We start from the raw sequence: 25,332 nt of genomic DNA, 5'->3' as shown, positions 1-25,332 counted from the left end.
GAGCTGTGATGCCATGACACTCTACGGAGGGTGACATAGTGAGACTCTGTCTAAAAAAAAAAAAAGAGAGAGAGAGAAATGGTAAATCCAGTTGGTATTCTGGAAGTCCTGGTATGATAGAAGTTCTAGCAAATCTAGATCAGAAAATAGGAAAAGATGTACAACTTCCCAATTCATTCTGTAAGGCTAGTGTAGCTAGAAAGGTTTAGGCAGAGAGAGAGAGAGAATGCACTATAGCCTAATCTCACAGAACAACAAATATTTTAAGTAACAGATTATCAAACAAAATCCATTAGTATATTGAAAGACAAATGAAGATTTACTGTAGGACTGTAGTGTAGGGATATTTAACATTAGGATAGATTAAAGAGAAAAGATCATATAGTCATCTCCATAAAAGCTGAAAAATAATCTGATAAAATGGCACATTAATTCTCTTGCTGCACTGGAGTAATTTGTTACATAGCAATAGATAAGTAATATGATAAGCTAGAAATCCATGAAAACGTCCTTAACTTGGTAAAGAATTTTTATCAGAAAACAAAGGCAATCATCAAATGCAAAAGTGAAATGTTTTAGATACAACAAAAATGTATTAGATACATTTCTGTTAAATTCAGGAACAAAATAAAGATGACTGCTGTCATTCTTATTAACCAACATTTTCTTTGGAGGCTATAACCAATGGGATTAACAAAAGAAATTAGTAGCATAAGCATTAGAAAGAAAGAAGTAGCATTAGTTGAAGATAATATGATTGTCTACTTAGATAATATAAGAGAATAAAATGAAAAATTATTATAACTAAGAAGAAAATTCAGTGTAATGGTTAAGTACAAGATATACATCAATCTGTTAGCTTCCATGAATACCAGCAATAACTAATTAGAATACATAATAGAAAATAAGACACCATTCACAACAGCAAAAAAAACTATACAATCTCTATGAGTTTACAAGATATGTGAAATATTTCCCTGTAGAAAACTATAAATTTTTGGGCGGTGCCTGTGGCTCAGGGAGTAGGGCGCCGGCCCCATATGCCGAGGGTGGCGGGTTCAAACCCAGCCCTGGCCAAACTGCAACAAAAACATAGCCGGGCGTTGTGGCGAGCGCCTGTAGTCCCAGCTGCTCGGGAGGCTGAGGCAAGAGAATCACTTAAGCCCAGGATTTGGAGGTTGCTGTGAGCCGTGTGACACCACGGCACTCTACCGAGGGCGGTACAGTGAGACTCTGTCTCTACAAAAAAAAAAAAAAAAAAGAAAACTATAAATTTTTTTCAAAGGCTATAAGAAGCCTTGAGCAAATCAAAGTCATATCCTATACCTTAATGGAAAGACTCAATGTGGTAAAAATGACATTTCAGTACCAGTTGGTTAAAAGGTCCATTCATTGCTCATTAAAATTTCAATAGTATTTTCTTTGGGGGTTGGGTAAGTGGAATTTAAAGTTAATTTGGAAAAGTAAATGCCCATGAATTACTAAGAAAATTTTGAAAAAGAAGAATGAGGGAACTTGTTCTATTAGACACAAAAACTTACCATAAAGCTACAATAATTACAAATGCTATGACATCACAGTAATAGAGGAATGTGTAAATGAAACAAAATAGAGAGTTTAGAAACAAACTCATATGTGAATTTATTTTATGCAAAAGAAGACATTTCAAATCAATGGGGAGTCAGTAAATGGGATAAGATTATTGACTACCCATTGGAGAAAAAAATTAAGTTAAATCCCAACTTACACAAGAGCAAACATTAAATATAAAAAATACAACTGTAGAAGTACCAGAATAAAATCCAGAATATTTTTATAATATTAGAGTATAAGAAGGCCTTTCTGTGCATGACTTAAAAACTCAGAAGCCATAAAATAAAGAGTAATAATGTTGGCTACATTAATATTAGAAACTTTTATGGTGAGAAAGATATTGTACACAAAGGTAAAACATAAACAACAGGCTAGGAGAAAGTATCTGTTACACAGCTACAGGCAAAAGGTTAATCTTTTGGTTTATGTCATCTCCTGGAAATCAATAAGAAAAAGACTACTACCCATTTAAAATAAAAAAATAACATGATTTGATAATTCAGGGAAGAAATGTGGAATGTAAATGTCTTAGCACAATAACTAAGAAAATGCCAGGAAGGCTATGTTAACCAGTGTGATGAAAATGTGTCAAATGGTCTATGAAACTAGTGTATGGTGCCCCATGATCACATTAATGTACACAGCTATGATTTAATAAAAAAAAAATAAATTAAAAAAAAGAAAGAAATAGATAATTAGCTAATAAATGAGAAAAGATACTCAATATTACTAGTTAATAGTAATAGTTAAAGAAATGATCATGCTCTAAGTGGGGGGTTAAAAATAGAAATGTAAAACAACAGTAAAGTACCCTTTTTAGGTACCTAAATAAAAAGGATTGGAAGAGTTGTGGAGAAAGAGAATCTCTTAGATACCTTAATTGGAGTGCAAATTGGTACAATTTTTGTGGGGCAAATGTGTCAGTTACCTCCAGAATCTTAAATGTGTGTATTTTTTCAGGCCAAGAACTAGATTTTTCTAAGGTTTTACTACTAGCAAGACCCCAATTTGGCTAGCCAGAGGCCTTTTCCAAAACACTCCAATCCAAACTGCAAACATAAAGCAGATGGTGCAACTCTTTATCACATGCCCTTGTAGGATGTCCTTTTCCACCAACTCTTAATTAAAAGGTTGCCTCTCAAAAGAGAAGAAAAAATGATTTTAAAAAAGGTTGCATGATATAGTCTTCTCAAAATACAGAATTATATGAGTAGGAATAATCTTTATTTGTAGCCAGTCTATTAAAATGTTAAAGCAATAGAAATAACTTTTATCTGCACTTTAAATAAAATGTGCATTCCTTTGGCTCAACAGTTCAACTTTTAGAAATCCATCCTTCAACAGTATTTCCAGACATGCAAAGATTTCAGTGCAGCATTTCTTGTGACAGCAAAAATTTAAAACAATCTAAATGTCCAGCAGTAGGAAATAGCTTTTAGTCCATGATATACCCATGCTATGGGTTATTCTGTAGAAAATCAAAAGAAAAAGATAGATCTCTATATATTTGCATGGGAAGATCTACAAGACTTACTGTTACATGGAAAAAGCAAGTTTCAGAACAAGGCTTATAGTATGATCCCATTTTTGCAAGGAAAAGAAAACTCCCATAACAACAAAGAAAACATGTTATGCATGCCTTGTCAAAATTTCAGAACTAGGCTTTTTCCATAGTCCTATTTCCTTGCTTTTAGTAACTCACTTCCCTCCTCCTTTATACCTTTTCCCTCTATTCAGATCTTGCTGTTCAGATCTTGCATTTGCTTTTAATGACTGGCTCAGGTACCACCTCATTTATTCAGCAAGTATTTTGTTTTTCCTACTTTAGGTTAGACCTTGTGGTGACCCTTGGTGGGATATTAGAATGAATTGTATCTGGTCCTCTCTATACGGAAGAGAGACTCAGTCAATGACAACATAGTGTGGTTTGGGATAAGACAGAAGTAGGCTCAGAAGGCTGCCAGACAAGGGGACTTAAGTCCATCTTGGATCCAGGGAAGGTTTCCTACAAAAAAAAAGGGGACATGTGTACTAAGTCTTGAAACAGTAGTAGCTTTCCTTCATCATCTTTCTCCACCAGAAATGATCTTGTAACTTTTGGGCTCTTCCAAGTAGGATGACCTTATAGGGAAAAACTAACTGAGTCAGTATTTTTATTCAAATCCAAGTTCTGCCACTTACCAACTCTGTGACTTTGAGCAAGTTATTTAGCCTCTGAGCCTCTGTTTCCTCATCTGTATAAATGTGGCTAATGCCTGGTTACCTCTCGGGGTTGCCTTAAGGATTAGAGTCACTCCTGGGTGATTGTCAGCTCTAGAAGAGTAGGAACTTCCCATGTCTTGTTTTTCTCCTAGCTAAGTGTGAAGTATGTAGCATTAAATTGGATTGGATTGTACCTAAAAGCTAAACATGGCTAGAGATGGTTCTGGATTAAAGGACAAGCATGACCATAGCAGGGCTGTGGGATGAGGAGGCTGAGAATACTGTATGGAGTAGAAAGCCAGGTGCCTAGTCTTGGCATGAAGGTGATACAGGAGGAAAAATGAGAGTAGGTGGTCTTGAGAAACAGATTCCAAGTAGGGAGTTCTGGCCCTGGTTCTTGGTCTTCTTCTTCTGTTTATGTCATCTACTCATCTCATAGTCCAGGGTGGTGAGGCATGGTGGACCACTACCTGCCATAGCACCTTCAATTCCAACTGTGTCACTCACTAGCTAGGTGACCTTAAGCAACTTACTTCACATCTCTGAGCCTAGTTGTAAAAATGAACACAATACCATCAACATTATGAGGTTTATTTACTGAGGAGTAGATGAGATCATTCAGATGAGTGCATTCAGAATTTCCCTGCTGAGTGCCTGGCATGTAATGGTTACCCAATGAAGAGTAGCTGTTACTGTATTCATTTTGTAGACATTTATGGAGTACTGCCATGGCCAAGGTCTATGCTGAGTAATGGTTCTTGCCCTCTATGAATTCCTAATCAGTTGAGGAGACTGAGAAGAAATTTGACTGAGGAGAACACTGGGGACCGGTAGAAGCTCAGAGGAAGGGATCTGGCCCTGTCTAGAGCTGATGCAGGTCAACTCAGCCTAGGACCTGAGTCTTAAAGTATAAGTAAGAGTTATCCAGGAACAGAAGAATGAAAGGTGGAAGAGCATCCCAGGTAGAAGGAATAGCATATACAAAGGAACCTGGATGTTATTGGGTAGGGCCAGAGGTTCTTAACCTGGAATATATGGGTCAGGTTCTGGGTTGGCTTCATGAGGCCCACAAATGTCCTGAAATTGAATGCAGAGTGTTGCATGTGTCTACGTATGTGTATTTTCCTGTGGAAGAGATGGTCCATGGCTTTCTTTAAACACGTAAACAAATTTGTGCTCTCCCCCAAAAGGTTGAGAACCAATATTGTTAGTGACAAAGCATCATGTGAGTGGATTCTAAATAGGATATTAATGGTAAAATTTGTGTTTTAGAAACATCACCTTAGCAGTCAGTATGAAAAAATGGGTTGTATGCCTGGAGACCAGCTGGCAGGTCTAAACTGGGATATTGGCATAGAAGAAATGTATTCGAGCAGGGCTACTGTGTTGCATGACTCCAGTGAGCACCATTCATATAGAAGTATTTAATTTCAAATTATGGAATTCAAATCCTTTGAGAGCTATTAACAAAGTAGACTCAATAGAAGTGTTAAGTGATAAACCTGTTTTGGGTGTAGAAGGTGAGCAAAAGGAAGGAGGCAAGGATGAGTCAACATTGCAGAAGGCCAGAGGGGCATGAGTTCGGGCCAGGGTAATAGTGCAACAGGAAAAGAGAACCTCTATCAATACTAACCCAGCATCCAAAGTCCTTGGTCTCAGACATTATTACTAGCTTGCATCCTATACCTGGTTCTCAGAGAGCCTCAGCAATGCTGGAGACACTTATTTCCTTGTGGATTTTGGAAAGGCATTAATTGTGGCTTGTGAGTCAGGTCAAGTTTTCTGAATACAGTAGTGTTTTAGCTAGTCATTCAAAGTCTATGAGGATTTTGAGAGCCAGAGATGGAGGAAGATACACTAAGATTGTGTACAAAGGCCTGGAGATAAGGAAAGGTGAAATTAGACATTGCAGAAGTTAGACAGGCCTCAAACAGCTGTCTGGAGTGTTCACACGTTTTACTTTTCTTTTGGTAGGTGGCTAGAAAGCTATGAGCAGTTCTTGAGTAGGAAAAGTAACATGATTGAATTAGTATTTTAGGAGAAGGAAGGGAAATGAGGGAGGAGACTGTTGCAGTAATCCAAAGGAGAGAGAAGCTAAGATAGTTCAGTAGAGACAGACAAGAAGAAATGGACTTGAGAGGTGATGGAGATGATGAGAGGACTGGAGTCCTAAAATGAAGAGATGATAGGGAATAGGGGAGGAAGCGGTGATGACCATTATGGAGGCTGGAGTTCCCAGTAAGTTAGAGTATTCAGGCCTAGCCATGTATATTCAATCATTCAACAAATACTTATTGAGTGCCAGGCACTAGGGGAATGGCACTGAACAAAATAGATGTTTATCCTGATGGTTCTTATAGTGGGTGAGACAGATAATAAACAAACAAACAAATATATAGAATGTGTCTGATGTCAGTCAGTGCTATAAGAAAATTAAAGTTAGGGTGAGGGATAATGTTGGGGTGCTTTTTGAGAGGGAGATGCTCTCAGATGAGGTAGTGTTTGAGCAAAGAATTGATAGAAGTAAGGGAATGAGCCATATACCTATCTAGGGGACAATGTTCCAGATAGAGGAGCTTCAGGTGTAAAGGCCCTGAGGCAAGAGAGTGCCTGGTATGTTTGGGGAACAGCAGGGAGATTAGTGTAATTGGAGAAAGAATGACCAAGAGGTAAGAGCAATAGATGAGGTAGCAGGGACCAGATCATGCATAGTCTTTTAGAGCTATTTTGGAGGTAGAATAAGCAGTATTTGGTAACTGACTTGCTAAGGGAGCAGGAAGAATCTAGGAAGCAGGAATAATCCCAGGTGTGTTTTGGCTCAGGTGACTGGGCAAGTGGCAATACCTTTCACTAAGGTGGGAGATGCAGGAGGATAGGTTTTCAGTGGTGAGATGCTGAGCCAGAATTCTCTGAAGGTCCAAAGAGCCATCCTGGTGGAGCTATCCAGAAAGCATGTGGATTGATAAGTCTGAGACCCATGGAGAGAGATTCCGCAGTTATGAAGCGGAATGAGATCACTGAAAGAGAGAGTATGAAGTTAAAGAGAAGAGGGCCAGAGCAGAACTGGGAAGGGGAAATTACCATGTAAGGAATGGACAGAGGAAGAAATGGGTGGATAGTCAGAGAAGTGGGAGGAAAACAAGATGAGGATGCACAGGAAGGAAAGGACCACTCAGAGGAGGGCTTTGTTGAGTGTCAAGTGTTAGAGCTGAAGGGAATAAGCTGAGGGTTGAAGAGAGTCTTTTGGCTTCAACCACCAAGAGGGCCTGGGTGACCTTCCTCTGAACAGCTTCTGTGGAGTGGTGGGCGCATCAGGAAGATTGCAGGGGGTCAAAAAGCTTGTGGAGGTACTGAAGCAAAGCAGAGACAGCCAGTGTAGACAAGTTTCTCAAGAAGCTTAGCTGTGAAGAAGAGAGAGGGACAAAAGGGGGAGGTAGGGGAAGATAGAGGGTTTTTATTCCCAGATGGGAGAGACTTGAGCTTCTATAAATGTTGATAGGAAAGAAGTAACAGAGGGGGGAGAGGTTGAAAATATAAGAGCAAGAGGGGGTGATTGTTGTGGAGGAGGTAGCAAGGATGGGCTCCAGAGCCCAGGTGGAGAGACTGGCTTTAAATGGTATTTGTTTGGGTTCCTCCATTACAGAGAAGGAAAGCAATGGTGTGAGAAGATATGAGAGCATTGAGGGGATTGGTGAAAAAAATGCTTTAGTAAAGTTCAGAGCAACGAATGGAGAGACTTGACCAAGAGCAGGGATGCTGGAGCTGGTGGGAAGCAAAGAATTCTTCTGGCTAGGAGTTAGGGAGGACTTTCTGCAGGAAGCAGCAGTTGAGCTGAGTCATGAAATTGAGACAGGATTTCAGTAGGGAGAGATTTATTGCAATTGTGCATTTTATTGAGATCTGTGCAGAAGGAAGAATATCCTAAATGCAATAAACAGAAAACACTTGTGAAAAGGCTAGGTGTGCTAATGGAATAAGAAACATGCTAAGTTGATGAAGGCTACCAGTGAGTGAGTAGGATAATATTGATGCCACTGGTAATGGCAGTCATAGTAATAGTTACAATGTATTAAGCACCAGACCTACCCTGTGGCAGGTGCTTTACATAATACTTGAATTCATTTAATGCCACCACACCCTGCAGAATAGGTATTTCCTCAATTTGCAGATGAGGAATATGAGTCCCAGAATGGTGAAGAAGCTAGTAGGTGATGGGGCTGGAATTGAAATCCAAGTCTGCCTGACTCCACAGCCAGTGCCTTTTCTACAGGGGCTGGGTGAGGCCATACGATAAAGGATCCTCAAATCCCAACTCAGGAGCCTGAATTTTATACAGAAGGCAATGGGGAAGTGTCTGAGGGGTGTCTGAGCAGAGATTCAAGCTTGAAAGTGGGCTTTAGGAAGGCTAATGTGGTCTAAGAGGGGAGGAGGAAGAAATCAGGAGATGACTGCAATGTCAGGGAGAGAAGTAGCATGGTTTGTCCTGGATAAGAGGAGAGTGAGCAGTGGGACTAGGTTATCATTTATTTCCTCATGACAGCCTTGAGAGGTATGGATTTTTCTTCTCTTTTTATGGATAAGGAATAGGAGACTCAGAAAAGAAGGGCTACTTGCCTAGGACTTGAGCCCTGGTGTGTGTGATTTTGCCGACTCAGCCTGTGGAACAATATGTGAGAGGGAGCTGAGTCTGAGAAAGGTATGTGCACGTGTGTGCGCATGCATGTGCGTGCTTGTCTGTTGAATGGTAGCAGTGCCTTCCCTTCCCTTGCCCATCTGCTTCCCTTCCCATCTCTTCCCAATATTTCAGTTTCCTGGAGTCCATAATTACTCCGTCTCCCAAGTCAAGGGGTCTGGGAATGGGGGTGATAATGTTTCCTTGGCTATCCCCAGAAGATGAGCCTTTTCATTCCTAAGGCACCTGATTCCTCCCAGCCCTACTATCTGTCTATCCACCCTGTGAAACTGTAGCCCAGCTCCAGTGATTGCCACATGAATTCCAGGTTCTGGTACTGCTCAGCAGTACCCTAGAGATAGGTCTTCTTCCTACAGTGACTCTTCCTCCCACCTATGGCTGCTTCTGGGCAGGTAGTTGGCCACCTTGGGAATTAGATTCAGTTCATGAACAGTTAACAATAATCACCACCATGTTTCCATTGTTATTGTTTGCCAGGCACTTGATGTATGTTCTAGTTCTTGTGACAGTCCTGGGATGTTGGCATCATAATCCCCATTTTTACAGATGAGGAAAATGAGGCTCCAAAAGCCTGGGGGCACATAGCCTGGAAGCACTTGTAGAGCTGGGATTTGAACACTGGTCTGTTTGCTTCCAAAGCTGTGGGCTTTCCCTACTCCATTTCTAAGCATCTTCCTATTTTCCTGACCCTGAGCTTTCAGGAAATACAAATCTTTGTCCTTCAAGGGCAGGGTGGATTTCTAGAGGTAGTGCCAAGCTTACCCAAAGGACCTGGTGAGCTGAGTCCTGGGACTTGGAGGTCCAAGAACTCTGGGCCCAAATCCTAACTTTACCACTTGCCCAGCTATGTGAACTTGAGCAGGTTATCTAACTTCTCTGAGCTTTAATTCCCTCATCTCTAAAATACTGCTTTGCAGAGTTGTTATAGGGTTAAGTGAGATAATGTATGCAAAGTGCCAGCATAAAGCAGGTTGCTATTATTTATGTTAAAATAAAGGTTGAGCCCCTGTCAGGGTTGGAAAGGGAGTTTATGTACTCTGGGGGGTGACCTTAAGACTGAGCCCAGGCTGGGTATGGGGGAGGGCTGTCCCAAAATGGGACCAGCAACAGACACTTTGGAGACCAAGTTGGGTGTTGCCCTCCCTGGATGATCTGTCACACTGGCCTCCCCATTCCCACCCTCATTCTAGCCCCACCTTCTGGTTTCTTCCACTCTTCATGTATCTCCCCTGCTCTGCAAACTAATGCCTCTGCCTCTCTCTGTCACCCGCCCGTCTGTGGCCTCTACCCTGCCCTTCCTGGCCCCAGGGAAAAGGAGGAGGAGGAGGAGGAGACTGAGGAAGAAGAAGAAGAAGACGCTCACCAGTTCTGCTGTCCAGCCTCCGAGTGCAGCAGTCCCTCCTCTCGGTAACTGAGAGGAAAAGGGCCATTTTCTATGCAGAAGCAAAAGCCTTAACCAGCCCTTCTCCCTCCCAGCCCCTGCAAATCCCCCATGGGACCCTGTCCCCTGCTTCAGGAACCAGATGAGCAAGCATTATGCCCTATTCTCCCCCACCTTCTTGAATTCCCACTGCCACAGCTATCTCCTCTGGACTCCTGCCCCTGACTTAGAAACAGCTGGAGCCCTAGGTCTGATTAAAATGCGGAAGAAGCAGAGCTTGGAGCTTGAAGCTTGAAGCTTGGAGCCTGGACCCTCATGCACCCGCACTCCCACTTCCCAGGCACCCTGGAGTCTGCCACTCCTGGAGAGGTCTCCAAATGACATCCCAAGGACCTACCTCTGTCCTCTGTGAGCACAACAGAGATGCAGGGTGCCTAGGGCTTAGAGGACCAGATGGGGGCAGAACCCAGCCTGCCAAGTTCCCCATCAATCTCCCTTGCTATGGCATTGCTGCCATCTCCACTGCTTGAAGACCTTGTCCCATGCCCCCTGCCACTCCCATAGTGCTATGTAAATGTGATCAGGAGGAAAAGGCCACTCAGAGTACATGTTGCTATGTACAAAGGAATTTCCATCAATAAAAGCTGATCTCTTCTCTCTGTCTGATGTATATTCCACCCACCCTTCGCTTCCCTCTCCCCATCCCCACCAGGGCCTTGTCTTCTTTCCTATCTAGAACTAGGAACATGGGCTGGGAGAAAAAGTAGGATTTGATTCATGGTATTGTCAGCACCCAAGAAGCACTCAGTAAATGCATGAATGGCTCCCAACATGGGCAAGCCTATTGCCTACTTCAGCCCATTAGCTTAATGCAGCATGGCTGGCTGATCCTGGACATGTTGCTTGAGCTCTCTGACACATGATTTCTCCATTTATAAAAATGAGGTGGGAGGTTTGACCAAAGGATCTCCAAGGGTTCTTCCAGCTCTGACACTCTGTGAATCTGAGATGCTACAGTTTTAAGAAACTAATTATGTGAATTTAAGATACAGTGATTCAGTAACACATTCCACTCAATTCTATGATTTTTATTACTATAATTCTATGATTTTTGGATTCTCCAATCTTGTGGTTTCAAAATTTCATGATTCCATCATTCGAACAAATTCCAATGACGTGATTTTAATAGTCTGTGATGTTAACATTCCTTGATCCTATACGTTAATATTCTGATTCTACAACTCTAGGGATCTCTGAATCTGAGAGAAAACTATTTCCCCCAGATGCAATGACCCTAAATATACCCTGCACCTGTCCAGAAGTTGGTGCTAAGACTCCCTAGAGGCTGTTGTCAAAAGGGTGGGAGGTGTCCTTTATGGGTTTGTAGGACCCACATTCTCCATGATGTGTCTATGTTAGGAGGACAGCCAGGAGACCCCAAAGTGGGCTTATACACTGACTTTCCCACTGTGAGTATTAGATAAATCTGAGTTCATCTTCTGGTCCTGCCACTTACTGTATAACCTTGAGCAAGTCTTTTCTTCTCCTTGAGCTTTATTTTCCTCCTGAGTACAGTGAGAATGTATCTACCTCTCTGTGTTAACATGAAGATTAGCAAGAAAGAACACAAGAAGCCCAGCATAGGGGCTGGTGCACTGTTGGGGAAGTGTGCTGTGATTGGTGGCTCTTGTTTTGATTAAGGCCCAGGTGAGAGTCCCTCCTCTCCTTTCTTTCCTCCCTCCCTTCAGTATCCCCATCACATTGCACCTGTAGTTGTTCCAGAACCTCATTTCCCTCCCTCACTCATTGTTTCTCTCAGTCACTCAGTTCATCTACTCATTCACTCATTCAAAGTCTCGTCTCATTTATTTCTCCCCTCCCTTCCTGCCTCCCTGTCTCCTCTCTCCTTCATCCACTCTTCCCTATTTTATTAAACAAAGCATTGCTTGAGCATCTATTGGGTGCAAAAACCTCAAGCTAAGTACTGTGAAGTATCAAAAGTGCAACAGCAGTCCTGTCCTCCATGAGTTCTTTATCTCCCAGGGAGATGACAAATCCTTTGGGAAATTAGGCAGGGTGTAAAAGACAAAAATTATTGAGCAGAAATGGCTTCAGTAGTGAGCAATATGTGTTGTTGGCCCAAAGAGGAAGGAGATGTCAAGGTAGGAAAGGAGGGGTGGTGTCCATGAGGGCTTATTGGAAGAAGAGGGCAAAAGTTGAGCCTTTAAGACTTGGAAGGGTTTGAAGAGGTGAGGAGGCATTACAGGAATCAGGGACCGCATGGACAGAAGCCTGGTGGAAGCTCCAGGACATCTTGGGGAGTGGTGGATGGAATTTTCTGTTTAGGTGACTCTCCAGGGTACATAGTATGTGAGCCCAGGTGACCTGTGGCTGAGGAGGAGGAGGCTGTTCTACCCTTCCTTTGAGTAGAGATAGAAGGAAGTGTGAGGGTGGGGTTGGAGATTTAACTACATGGAGGGAGAGGGCAAGTCAAGGTCAGAAGGCCATTCTGGGAACTTTGGGGATGTAGAATCCTATGTAGACAACTGAATTGAATGAACTGGGTAGAGAGCTTGTGCTGTGGGACGAGTGTGGGCTTTATCAGTTGTGAGAGCATTGTGTGTGTATGTATGGTCTCCATGTGCAGCAGGCCTTTGCATGAGGCTGTTCAGGTCTCATGGTAGTAAGAGGATGTGTGCACCACTATTCTGAGGGAATGTGATTATGTGAGACTGGGTATTAGGAATTCTGAGTGTGTGAGGTCGATTGTGTGAAAGGGTGACTTTCTGTGCCAGGCTGGCACTGTGTATGTGTCTGGTAGATGTCATCGCAAGTCTAGGTGTGGGTGACTTTTAAGCCTATGGGGCTGTGGCTTTTAGGGCGACAGTTGTTGGGTAGGATGTTCACACACATAGATACACATGACTTCTACCTGTGGTCTTATGGGACAAAGTTGGCTGTTGAGCAGCAGCTGTGTGCTAGGCCCTGGTGTGGGCCCTGTGGGTCCACGAAGGTGAGTCAGACCAGACCACTACCTTTGAGAAATGGGGCAGGGGGGAGATGGACACTTCAAGAGAGAATCACAAGTTAGCCAGTGATAAGGACTGACTATGATATGGGTGTGCACAAGACATAGAGGTGGGAATAACCAAGCCTATCAGGTTCTGTGAGTGGCAGGAGTGAGTCAAAACTGACTTTCCATGAAGACCTGCCTGTTCAGGGTACTGCAAGATGAAGATGAGCTTACCCAGACCAATGAAGTCTAGGGGTAAAGGGGAGAGAGAGGACATTCTGGGCAGAAGAAACAAAAGCAGAGTATGAACATAGGCATGGAGATATAGGAATTGCAAGTAGCCTGCAGTTGCCAAAAATGTTTAGGAGGTTACGGGGCAGGGTAGGAAGTTGGGGGGGAAGGTGTCTGGCCAGATTCACAGTGGAACACTGGCCTGGAAGGTCGGGGACTCTTGTGTGACTCTGAGCAAGTCACTTACACCGTTTAGGCCTCATTTTGGATCTGTGGGATTGGATAGTGCACAAAGCTTACTTTATAAAGTCCATCCCAACTCAGTGGCTATTCTTCTACCCTTGGCCAGCCAAATCCACAAGTCATTGCTCTTGAAGTCAGGAGATCTTCCATCTAACCAAGTCTTTCTTGCTTCCTCCTGGGTTGCTTCCTCACTCACCCACTTCACAAATATTTACCCTGAATCTGGCCCTTTGCATGACACTGTGGCAAGGCACAGAGAGATGAAGAATGTAAGGACTCTACCTCAGAGGAGCTGCTCAGTGCCCCAGGTTGGGGTGGGAGGCAATAGGAGCATGAATTTTGTGTTCAAATACGTATTTGTTTGAATCCTGGCTCCACCACTGCTGAGCTTTGAAACTTTTGGCAAGTTACTTCATCTCTGTGCACCTTAGTTTCATTATCTGTGTTGTCCCCTTAAGGGAGAACAACCCAGAACTTTCAGAGTTGCTAGGCCTAACAAAAAGTAGATACTCAATAGATGACAACTATTATCCTTTTTGTTTGTTTCTTTTGTTTCATAAAACTCTAAATTGAGGCCAGTGAAGTGGCTCATGCCTGTAATCCTAGCACTCCAGGAGACCAAGATGAGTCGATTGCCTGAGTGCAGGAGTTCGAGACTAGCCTGAGCAAGAGCAAGACACAGTCTCTAAAAATAGCTGGGTGTTGTGGCGAGTGCCTGTGCTTCTGGAAAAAATGCTAGTTGGCTTTCTTCTTGGTGAAGTGGAGGATCATTCTTCTTTGTCCCATGGACACCTGATCAGAGCCAAATATCTGGCTTGTGTTGCCCTGGTTGTACAGCTCTGCCTTTTCTCCAGACCCCTTCAGGCATGAGTCCGTAACAGCTGTGTCTGATGACTGTACCATTTGTCTGCCAGTGGATAGTTGAGGACAGGAAAGGGGCACATGACTACAGTGGAGCTTGATGGAGCCCCAACTTCTCGGAGTGTGGATACAAAAAATCCCAAGCAAGCACAAGGAAGTTCTGGTTTCCTGGTAGGCAAAACCAGGACTAGCCAGGACCATGGAAGGTAGTGAAATGGGAGCAAATATCAAACCACATAGCTCTTTGGTGAGCAATATTCCTTCTGAACCTCACCATCCCACCCTTTATCCTGCAGATTCCAGGATAATTTCAAAAAGGAAGAAGAAAAGGATGAGAAGGATTCTGTTTTGCTGATAGGAGGAAGGCAGGAGAGATGACACAGTGTTCAGGGCTGGGGAGAGGCCTGCCAGAATCTTCCCTATACTCTGTGAGGGAGGATCGTTGGGAGGCCAGGCCTTTCTGAGCCTTCTTCAGCTCTGGTCCTTGTCCTTGACTAATACAACTGTGTGCTGGCCCCCACTGGACAGCTGTTTGCCTGTCATCTCCACTGGGCTCCAGGCATCCTCATTCTGTCCTGCACCCAGCTGGCAGTTTGTGCCCATGCCCCAGGCAAAAACACAACCATCCTTGGTCATAGCATACCCCACATAGGCCTCAAAAACCACTGAGGAGACAGCAGGTAACCTGGAGATGAGGGTGAGTATGGTTTTCTCCTTAGCACCCTCAAGACCCAGTCACCATATTCAGCCCAACCCAGGCTGTATGCTTTTCCTTCTGAATCCATGTAGTCTCTATGGTGCAAGCCACCAGAGAAGCCCACCCAGGATGTGGTGTAATTTTTGAAGGATGATAGATTCTGGGATGTGAAGCAAGATTCTGTGCCTGGAATTCCAAGATGACAAGGTAGTTAGAGAGGCCAAAGCCACATATATGGCCCTCATGGGAGATGGCAAAGGTAAAACAGGCACCACAGAAGACATCCCGGAATCTCACATAACCCTGCTTCCCCTGGATTTCAGCATCACACACTTCGGGACCAGGAGTTATTCAAGGCCCTGCTGGCCACTACAAATGGCAAATAACTTGGGCACATGATCCAGCTGGCCCTGCTCCCTGTAGCCCAAGGTGTAGGGGTCACTGTCAGCTGTCAGCATCACCGAGTGGTCATTCCTGAGGCTACCTTCACCATGGGTGTGTCTAGCTGCAGCAACCCAATTACATCGTTATTGTCCCAGAAGGAGCCCCAGAGGAAAACATAACAGTTCTCAATGAGGCCTGCTATACTGCTGTCTCCTGCTGTACAACTTTCTATTGCAGTTCCACTTTCCCAGAGACCATCTCTGAACCCTCCACTGATGTGTTCCTTCCCAGGGCACCCTCATCATTGCAGCTGAAGGAATAGAGCTGGCCACCTTTGCTTAGACACACAGTGTGCATGCCTTCAGCCTCAGCCTGAACAATATCCTCTGGAACATGCACCAGGGCTGGCTTCTTCCTCTCCATCACATTCTCACCTAACCCCAGTTGGCCCATGTTGCCCTGGACCAGTTTCATCACCAAGCCTGGTTCTTAGCTATGTGCTTGGGTGGCATCTTTCTGTCCTCTCTGAGTTTTTCTCTGCCTCCATCATGTGCACCTCTTTTGGATGATATACTATGAAATTTCTCCAAGGTTTCACCCTGGAACCTTTGATCTCTTTCTTCTGTCTTCCTCCAAGATCTTATTCATGTGGCTTCAAGAGCCAGTGATGTCATTCTGGATGCATTGGGGAGAAATGGCAATATTATCTTTAGGGCTACAGTGAAGCAGAGCTTGGATTTAAACTTCTCACTCCTAAAGCCTGTCTTTGCCCACTTTATACCAAGTCAGTTTAAGCTCTTTGATAGCCTCTTTTTCCCATCAGCTCCTTTGCCAATCTTGGCTCAGGCTTAAATCCCTGTGGCACTGGGATTGGGCAGCTGAAATAGCTTGCAGGAAAACTCTCAGAGGTAGAGATGGCTGCAGTCTTTCTGCTTCCCTCTTCTTGATGCTGGGACCAGTCTCCTTGCCTGGTTTGCTCTTTCCAGAACCCGAAGGCTCTGGCCCCATCTAAGTGTACTGGCCTCCTCATCTTGTTTTCTTGTCTCTGGCTTCCAGTTCCCCCACCCTCCCTTCTAGCCTAAGTTGTCATGGGGATAGTCCTTGGCATCCCTAGCTTCATCTTGCCCTCATCATATGGTATCCATGGCAACAGCCCCTATCTGTTTCCTTGGTAACTGCATCTTGATCCCATCCCCTGCTAGCTGCCTGGCTCTGTGCAGTGCCATTAAAGGGAAGGAGGGAGAGATGACCTCCCATTAGGAGCAGTATTTGAGGAGTGTCAGTGCCCTCAACATGGGCAGACCAGCCCCAAATCCCTGTGGAATATCCTGCACCACTTCTCCCCAGTAGTGCTACAGCAGTTTTGGAAGTGGCTCACAAGGTTCCCTCACTCCTCATTTGCACTAGCTCCTACTAGGTAAGGCTCAATCCCTAGGTTTTCTTCCCTAGTAAGCCTTCAAGGCAGCACAGGAACTAGCACAGCCTTCAGGATTTGAATCCCTGTTTTGCCACTTGCTAGCCCAGGGACCTTTGGCAGTCACTTTCCCTCTTGGAGCCTTTTTCTTCATCTATAAAATAGAAATCCTAATTCTTCCCTTACGTTTGCCATGTAGATTAAATAATGTGCAGAAAATTCCTGACACAGGAAAGGTGCACAGTAAGTGCGAGTTTATTTTTATTCTGCTTAGCCACCCCCAAACAGAAGGGATCTCTCTCCTATGCTCCCCCAGCATTCCCTCTGTTCCCTAGCCCTGATAACTTTCCAGTTTGGGGAAAGTGGTTATTTGTGTAACATGGCGTATTTCCTCCTCTGCAGAGAATGCTCTCCAATTTCCCCCACAGAATACCCCAACACACAGTGCACACAGGTGCTTGTGTGTGTCTATGTGGTTGATTGTGTCTGTATATGTGGATGTCTGCATGTAATTGTGTCTGTTATCAGGTGTTTATGGATGTGTATTTTTGTTTCTAGGTTTGTCAGTTTTTGTACCTATGCATGTATGTGTGTGTGTGTGTGTGTGTGTTTGTGTGTGTGAGCTTTGCTCCTGGCCGGGAGGTGGCCAGAGAGATAAAGGTCTCCCAGGCCCTTCCTGAAGTCCAGGAATCCAAAGAGGGAACTGACTTTGCTTAAGCCCTACACAGATGAGAATCTGAGGTACAGAGAGGGAGAGTGACATATCCAGGCTCACAACTGGTAAATAGCAGTGAGGACCCAAACCCAGGCCTTCCCAGGTTCTTGCTCTACAAGTTCTGTGTGTGGGTGTGTATTTGAGAAAGAAAGAGAAGAAGAGAGGATTTTTCATGGGATCAGCATGTCCCCAAATATTTTGGGGGTTCTGACTTGAAGGAGTCCACATCTCCAGGTGCCATTTCTTCAGCAATGCATATAATATCAGAAGCAGTGCCCTCAAGCACTCTTCTTTTTCTCCAGGCTCTCTGGTGGGAGGGTATGCTGACAGCCTGACCTCCCAAAAAAATTTTAAAAATTAAAAAAAGAATTAAAAAAGGGGGGGGGGGGCAAGCTGTCAAGGGGCAGATTGCCATAGTGCAGAGCTAGGGGCAGCGTGGAACAAGAGTGGGGAGAAGCAACAAGATGTCCTGAAAAGACAGCCAGGGCTCTGGGTTTGCATTCTAGCTTTCTCATTTAATAGCTGTGTGACCTTGAGCAAATTAAATCACCTGTCTGAGCCTCAGTGTCTTCATCTATAAAATGGGACTAATCATACCTGCCTCAGTAAGTTGCAAGGATACATTTACCCTAGTGATAGAGGTGACTAAAGGGCCCTACAGCCTTTGCACTAGCTGCCCCCTCTATCTGGACTGCTCCTGCCTCAGGTAGCCACCCAGCTCACTCCTTCATGTCCATCAGGGTTCTGCTTAAGTGCCCTTTCTCCAGGAAGGCCTTCCTGATAACCACATCTCAAATAGCATCTTTTAGCATTCTGCTTTATTTTCCTTCCTAGCACATATCCCTGCCTGAAATAACAGTCTGTCCTTCCTTCCTCCCTCCCTTCTTTCTTTTCTTACTTCCTTTCTTTCTTGTCTGCTTTTCCCACTAGAATGTCACCTCCCTGAAGGTATATTCTTGTGAGTCTTGCTCACTATTATATTTCCAGCACCCAGCACTGTTCCTGGCACATCGGTGCTTTGGTATTATTTGTTGATTGAGCGAGGTATGGGGAGCTGTGGAAGGCTTTTAGCGGGAGTGAAATGGTTATTTTTGGAAGCTCTCTCTGGCAACAAGATGGGAAAGGGGTTGGAAAAGGAGATTGAAAGGTGTGGTAAAAGTTCAGGAGAGAATATTTATTAGAGCAGCCACTGAGCACATTCATTGACTCCCTCCCAACAGCAGCTTTTATTGAGTACCTACTCTGTTCCAGGCTCTGTGCTCTGTGTTAGCTAGGAGATTGCCAAATTCTCTTCCTGTGCTGGGATTCTGGGAGATACGAACACAAATAGCTGTCACACTTTGCCAAAGCTAACCTGTGCCATAAAAAGAAGGGCATACATGTGCTGTGTGTGGGAGCTCTGAAGAGGATCAGCAATAATTTCTGGCTGGAGGCGGGATTCAGGAGGGCTTCTTAGTGGTGGCATATGACCTGAATCTTGACGGAAGTAGGATGTGGGGGGATTTCTCACATTGCAGATGGTGGAGATGTAGGGATTGCTTTTCAAGTGGAAGGTACTGTATGAGCAGTTTTGAAAGTGGGAGGCTGAGGAGCATTTGGGAGAAACAGGATCTGGGCCAAGCTGGAGGGAAGGGTAGATGAAGTAGGGGGCTGGCAGCCAACCCTGCAGTATGGCTTGATGTTTAAGAGTGTGTGTGGGCTCTGGAGTCAAACTGCCTGGATTTGAATACTGGCTCTATCATTAGTAGCTGTGTGACCATAGATATGTTACTTAATATCTCTGGGCCTCAGTTTATGTGTGAAATGAGGATAAATGACAATCCCTACCTCATAGGGTTATTTTGAAGAGTAAAAATGTTATTGAGTGTGACATGGTAAGTAGGAATAGTGCCTAAATAGGCTAAATATTCTATAAGCATTTGATTAGCTATTGTATCTTGATTTCAAATGCCAGAATAAGGGACTTGGTCTGTCTCTTATGGGCAGTAGGATCTATGGATGGTTCATGAATAAAGGGGACAGTTGCTCAAAACTAGGCTTGAGCTGTGTCCTGGGTGGGGAAGTTTGAGAAATTGGTGCAAGGTCCTATAGTCTTGAGGGGGGAGAAGAAGAGCATCTTAGATGCTGGGTGTGGGCTGGGCTGGGTCTAATCTCTGTAGGGTCACATTAGGGGCCTCCAGGGCCCAAAAGGAGAGAGAATTTGGGCCAGAGGGCAGCCGGCCAATGTGTTTCCACTTTGCTCCTGGGAGTCTAGAAGGTGTGGGTGGGAGCTCCCCACTGAGGCAGAGCTGAGATCCGCAGTGCTACAGCCCAGGCCAGCCTCATGGGTGCAGCCTCCCCACCACATCCAGCCCCCGGTGCAAAGTGCTGTGCTGCAAGTCTGGCAGACCTGTTGCAGCTCAAGCTCCTGCACTAGTAGGAAGCCCCTCATGCCCATCCCAACTCTCTTCTGCCCTGCGCCCTGGCCTCTGCCAAATAGGGGCTGTGGAGTAGCCCCATTAACCCTTCACCAGCCAAGAGCCTCCCAACTTTGTGTTCCCCCAAACCGGATCATTTTCTAGCCCCAGCCACACCCATTCCACCCACAACCTCCTCCATACTTCTGCCTGTTCCTCCCCTCCTGCCTCCTCCCCTGTTCTCCCAACCTCTTTAGCTCCTCATAATGCAGGCTCAGCTTAGGGCACCTGGGCTCTGTCGCCACCTGGGTTCCTTGGCAGCCTGGTTGCCATGGCACCATGGGAGCAGGTCTGGTAGAACAACAGCTCTGGGTAGCCAGGGGAGGCAAGACTGGAGCCCAGTTCCTGCCACTCTTTGGCCTGAGGACCCCTCCCCCTCCTCCCCCAGCTAAGCAGAGGACGCCATGAGGAGAAAAAGGAAGCTGCCCCGCAGGGCAGCTCTTTACCTGTGAGGATGGTGAATGGGAGGCACCTCGCAGCCAGGGAACCCTGGGAACTGGCCAGGCAGGGATCAGATGCTGGGGCGGGTCTGCGGAGGGCAGGGCCAGGTTGGGGGGTGGGGGGGGAGGCTAGGTGGACCAGATGTAAGGGTGGGGCCTCAGGCAGTTGGGGACAGGGCTGGGAAGGGGTGGCACTTGGAGGAGTGGTCCTGGGGATTAGACAGGGAGGGAAACCAAGTGCACACTGTGTTGGGGCAGTCCAGGAAGGGGAATGGAGCTGTAAGGGAACTAGTCCCTCAGAGGAAGGAAGGTTTGAGGATAGAGCTATCAGAGGACAGGACTGCTAGAGAAAGGGGACTGGGAAGACAGTGGTCTGGGGAGGCTGTTAAGGGACCAGGCTGTGAGAGTGATAGGACCCAGTGTTGGGTCCCCATATCTGTGAGCAGGGTGGATGGGATTGGGGGCAGGGATCTGGTCCACATACCCTCAATCTGGCCCAGCAGGCTCCTCTCCTGTTCCCACATCCTGGCTCATCTTATCTCATCCCCACAGTGTGGAGGGTGATGCCCCAGGCAGTGACCTGAGCACAGCGGTTGATAGTCCTGGGAGCCAACCCCCCTACCGGCTGAACCAGCTGCCCCCCACCAGCAGCCACATGGGGGGCCCCCCAACTGGGGTGGGCCTTCCCTGGGCTCAGCGGGCACGCCTCCAGCCAGCCAGTGTGGCCCTGAGGAAGCAGGAGGAGGAAGAGATAAAGCGCTCCAAGGCCCTGTCGGACAGCTATGAACTCTCCACAGACCTGCAGGACAAGAAGGTGCAGAAGAGGCAGCTCTCTGGTTGGGAGTGGGAGTGGGGATGCAAGAGATCATCAAGGAAGGGTAGGGTTGGGATATGGCACTTGAGGGTGGTATCTAGGGAGGGCTAATGAGACAGGAATTGAAGAAGACTGGCTTTGGAACCCTTCACCCCACTGGGGACACACTCATTCACCATTCCTCCACTGCATCTTGTATTCACCCAGAAGAGCTCCCTGCCTGGGTCCTAGTAATGTAAAGATGAATGAGACCTGGACCTGGTCCTCAAAATTTCAGTCTAATGGAGAAGCATACACATCGGTTGGCAATTTCAGAACAGTGTCATACAATACGTTCTTTAACTTAAAAAAGAGAGAGAGAGGAGGGCAAACTATTACATATAAGAAAAAAGCCTGGAAGGACATATTCCAAAATTTTAATTGTGCTCATGTCTAGGTGTTTGGAAATTAGATGAACCAATCTTCCTTCCTTCCTCCCTCCCTTCATCCCTCTCTTCCTCCCTCTGTCTCTGAAGCTCCCTTCCTTCCTTTCTCCCTCCCTCCCTCCATCCCTTCCTTTCTTATCTCTCTCTCCTCCTTTTCCTCCTCTCTTAGTCTCTCTTCAAACCTTCTTAATCTCCACTTTTTTCTTTCTTTACTTTTTTTAGCTTCTCTCTCTCTCTTTCTCTCTCGCTCTCCTTTTTTTAGACAGCATCTCACTCTGTTGCCCTGGGTAGAGTGCTGTGACATCATAGCTAACAGCAACTTCAAACTCTTGAGCTTGAGCAATCCTCTTGCCTCAGTCTCTGGAGTAGCTAGAACTATGGGCATGCACCATTACACCTGGCTTATTTTTCTATTTTTTAGTAGAGATGGGATCTTGCTTTTGCTCAGGCTGATCTCAAACTCCGGAGCTCAAGCAATCCGCCCCCCTCCGCCTCCCAGAGTTCTAGGATTACAGGCACACCCAGCCTTAATTTCTCTGTTTTTTAAACTGTTTTTGAATAATCAATGTACTTCTTGTAAATGAAAAAAAACCAGGTCGTGCACGGTGACTCATGCCTGTAGTCCGAGCACTCTGGGAGCCTGAGGCCGGCGGATTGCTTAAGCTCATGAGTTCCAGACCACCCTGAGCAAGAGTGAGACCTCCCCCCATCTCTACCAAAAATGAAAAACTGAGGCAAGAGGATCTCTTGAGCCCAAGAGGTTGAGGTTACTATGAGCTATGATGCCATGGCACTCTACCCAGGATGACAGAGTGAGACGCTGTCACAAAAACAAACAAACAAAAAAACAAAAAAACCATAATTCAATCTTATGTGACCAGTGGTCAGATTCAACTGAGAACAGTAAGATTATATGCACATTCACACGACTTTAGCTGTGAGTAACAGTGGGGGGCAGTGTTGTAGACCATCCTGGTGATGAGGCTGTAGTGACTTTCTGACCTTGTTCCCCTCAACCATTTCCAGGTGGAAATGCTGGAGAGGAAATATGGGGGCTCCTTTCTGAGCCGCAGAGCTGCCAGGACCATCCAGACAGCCTTCCGCCAGTACCGCATGAACAAGAATTTTGAGCGACTACGAAGCTCAGCTTCAGAGAGTCGCATGTCCCGCCGCATCATCCTCTCCAACATGCGGATGCAGTTCTCCTTTGAGGAGTACGAGAAGGCACAGAACCCTGCGTACTTTGAGGGCAAGCCTGCCTCGCTGGACGAGGGTGCCATGGCTGGTGCTCGGAGCCACCGGCTTGAACGAGGGCTCCCATATGGAGGCTCCTGTGGTGGAGGCATTGATGGTGGTGGAAGCTCTGTCACCACGTCTGGAGAGTTTTCTAATGACATCACAGAGCTTGAGGACTCCTTCTCCAAACAGGTCAGGATACCTGAAAAGGGCCTTTCTTCCCCATCCCCTTGCTCTGGCTACTCCTGCTACTTTTATCTATATTACAAATTGAAAGAAGTTGCACAACAGGCATTTAATAACAACAAATAGCTACCATCTGATTTGGGACTGTGAGAATGATGAGAAAGAACTGGCAAGATAAAAAATTATATTGCTAAAAACAAGCAAGTTAAAAATATGGGTATTAGGGCGGTGCCTGTGGCTCAAGGAATAGGGTGCCAGCCCCATATACCAGAGGTGGTGGGTTCAAACCCAGCCCTGGCCAAAAACCGCAAAAAAAAAAAAAAAAAAAGTATATATATATATATATATGGGTATTAGAACAAATGAGAAAATAAAAGTTCTCACTGTGTGGAACTCAATCTACTGTTAAATTAACTAATAGGCAGTGAGCTCCTATTATGTTCCAGGGCTGTGTATGCCTCATACCAGACCTGTGAGCCAGGGATTATTATCCCCATTATATAGAGGAGGAGATTGAGGCTAAGGAACTGGTCCCAGTCCTTGTTCAGAAGGATCTCCCAGTCATATGTGTGTATTATTGTCTCCTAAAGTAGTGCTCAGAGCCATAAGTAAGGATCATGTATAAGTACTGTGGGAACCCAGGGAAGGGAAGGGAAACATTCTTTGTCAAGGACCAGAAAAGGCTTCTTTGAGAAAACAGCATTGGAGGTGGGCCTTACTAGACAGAGAAGATTTGGCAGGTTAGAAATAGTTGGGAAGGTGCTGCTTACATAGACATTGCATTAGCAAAAGCACAGAAGGATGGGAATGTAGCACAGTAAAGTGGTAGGAAATCATTCTAGGCATGGGTATGTCAGCATACCTGCTAATGTGAGAATCCCAGTTCTGCCATTTCCTGCTTGTATGGCCTTGGGCAAGCTGTTTTTAGAGATGTTTTGAAAATTCTTTTCAACTAGGTAATATATATGTGAAAACATCTAGTACATAGTAGTGGCTAAGTATCTGTTAGTTTTCTTCCTAAAACCAAGGAGGTACTTGGTTGAAAGTATTGAATCATGGGAGGCTGAGGTAGAAGGCTTGCTTGAGGCCAAGAGTTCAAGATCAGCCTGAGCAAGAGTAAGACCAGTTTCTACAAAAAAGTTTCTACAAAGTTTCTACAAAAAAATTGGCTTGGCATGGTTGTGTGTACCTGCAATCTCAGCTACTTAGGATGAGCTAGAATGATGGCTTGAGCTCAGGAGTTTGAGGTTGCAGTGAACTATGATGAGGCCACTGCATTCCAACCTGGCCGACAGCAAGATCCTGTCAGAAAGGAGGGGAGGATTGAATGAATGAGTGGAGCATTGTAAGGGAAGAAATTACTCTGCTCTAACGTCGGTGATCTGGGCATGCTTCCTTGGAACTAGCAAAGAGGTGGAGGGAAGGAAAGAACCATTGAAAGGAAGATCTTTATCCTCATACAACAAAAATTTAGTTGAACATCTTTTCCATGTCATACAATGTATCAACTGAACTAAGAAGAGAGAAACCAGGCCTGGACTCATCCCTCAAGGGAAGAATGGGAATAGGAGATCACAGTCCTATAGAGAAGACAGAGAAACTAGGTCTGGTCCGAGCTCTCCATGCTATATAACTCTGACAGAGAAGTGAATTTATTATCTATTGCTGTGTAACAAATTACCCCAAAATTTAGTAGCTTAAAATTGACCTGAGAGACTGAGCTTAAACAACATACATTTATTATTTCATACAGCTTCTAAGGGCTGGGAAGCTAGGAATGGCTTGACTGGGTGGTTCTGGCTCAGGGCCTCTCAGAAGGCTGCAGTCAAGCTGTAGGGTGGGACCACAATCTCTATGGACTAAACTGGGGCTGACAGTCTGCTTCCAAGCTCATTGGCTGTCAGCAACAGGATTCAGTTCCTTATCATGTGGGCCTCTCTACAGGACTGCTTATGATGTGGCTTCCCCCAGGCTAGGGGTCTGAGAGAGAGAGAGTACAAGGAGCAAGAACACCCAAGACAAATGCTGTTTTTTCCAACTTAATCTCTGAAGTGACATACCTTCACTTCTGCCATTTGTTGTTGGTCACACAGACCAACTCTGGTACAATGTGGTACCCCAGGGTGTGAATACAGGAGATGGGGGATCATTAAGGGATAACTTGGAGGCTGGATACCACAGGGAGATACAGTTACCAGGGATGGTCCAGATTCTCAGGGCTAAATGTGTATTATGGATATCCTAAGAGAGAATTCTGCCAGAGGAAGCTGAGATTTTGGTTAGCCCTGGATGATGGCAGAGGCAAGAATGTGGCTTGTTTCAGGTAGGAGGTAGCATATGACTTCAGT

At 45.3% G+C, this 25,332-nt stretch overlaps 1 protein-coding gene and 1 pseudogene across 10 annotated transcripts in view; one reads left to right on the top strand and one right to left on the bottom strand.

Annotated features, from left to right (window-relative positions):
- Positions 1-25,332, top strand: part of IQSEC2 (IQ motif and Sec7 domain ArfGEF 2) — a 90,101-nt gene that overhangs the window by 47,443 nt on the left and 17,326 nt on the right. For 9 of the 10 annotated variants that reach the window (XM_053578949.1, XM_053578943.1, XM_053578950.1 and 6 more), the window contains 2 exons: positions 20,876-21,137; positions 22,589-22,990. In XM_053578949.1, coding sequence (XP_053434924.1) covers positions 20,876-21,137; positions 22,589-22,990 — 664 coding nt within the window. Of the gene's footprint in view, positions 1-9,796; positions 10,525-20,875; positions 21,138-22,588; positions 22,991-25,332 lie in introns of those variants that run through there. The other variant, XM_053578951.1, reaches the window with a different exon arrangement.
- On the bottom strand, positions 14,689-20,847 carry LOC128577911 (regulator of chromosome condensation-like; annotated as a pseudogene).

The sequence above is a fragment of the Nycticebus coucang genome, chromosome X (genome assembly GCF_027406575.1).
Source record: "Nycticebus coucang isolate mNycCou1 chromosome X, mNycCou1.pri, whole genome shotgun sequence".
Classification (NCBI taxonomy): Eukaryota; Metazoa; Chordata; class Mammalia; order Primates; family Lorisidae; genus Nycticebus; species Nycticebus coucang.
This window is presented reverse-complemented; position numbering and strand designations above follow the sequence as displayed.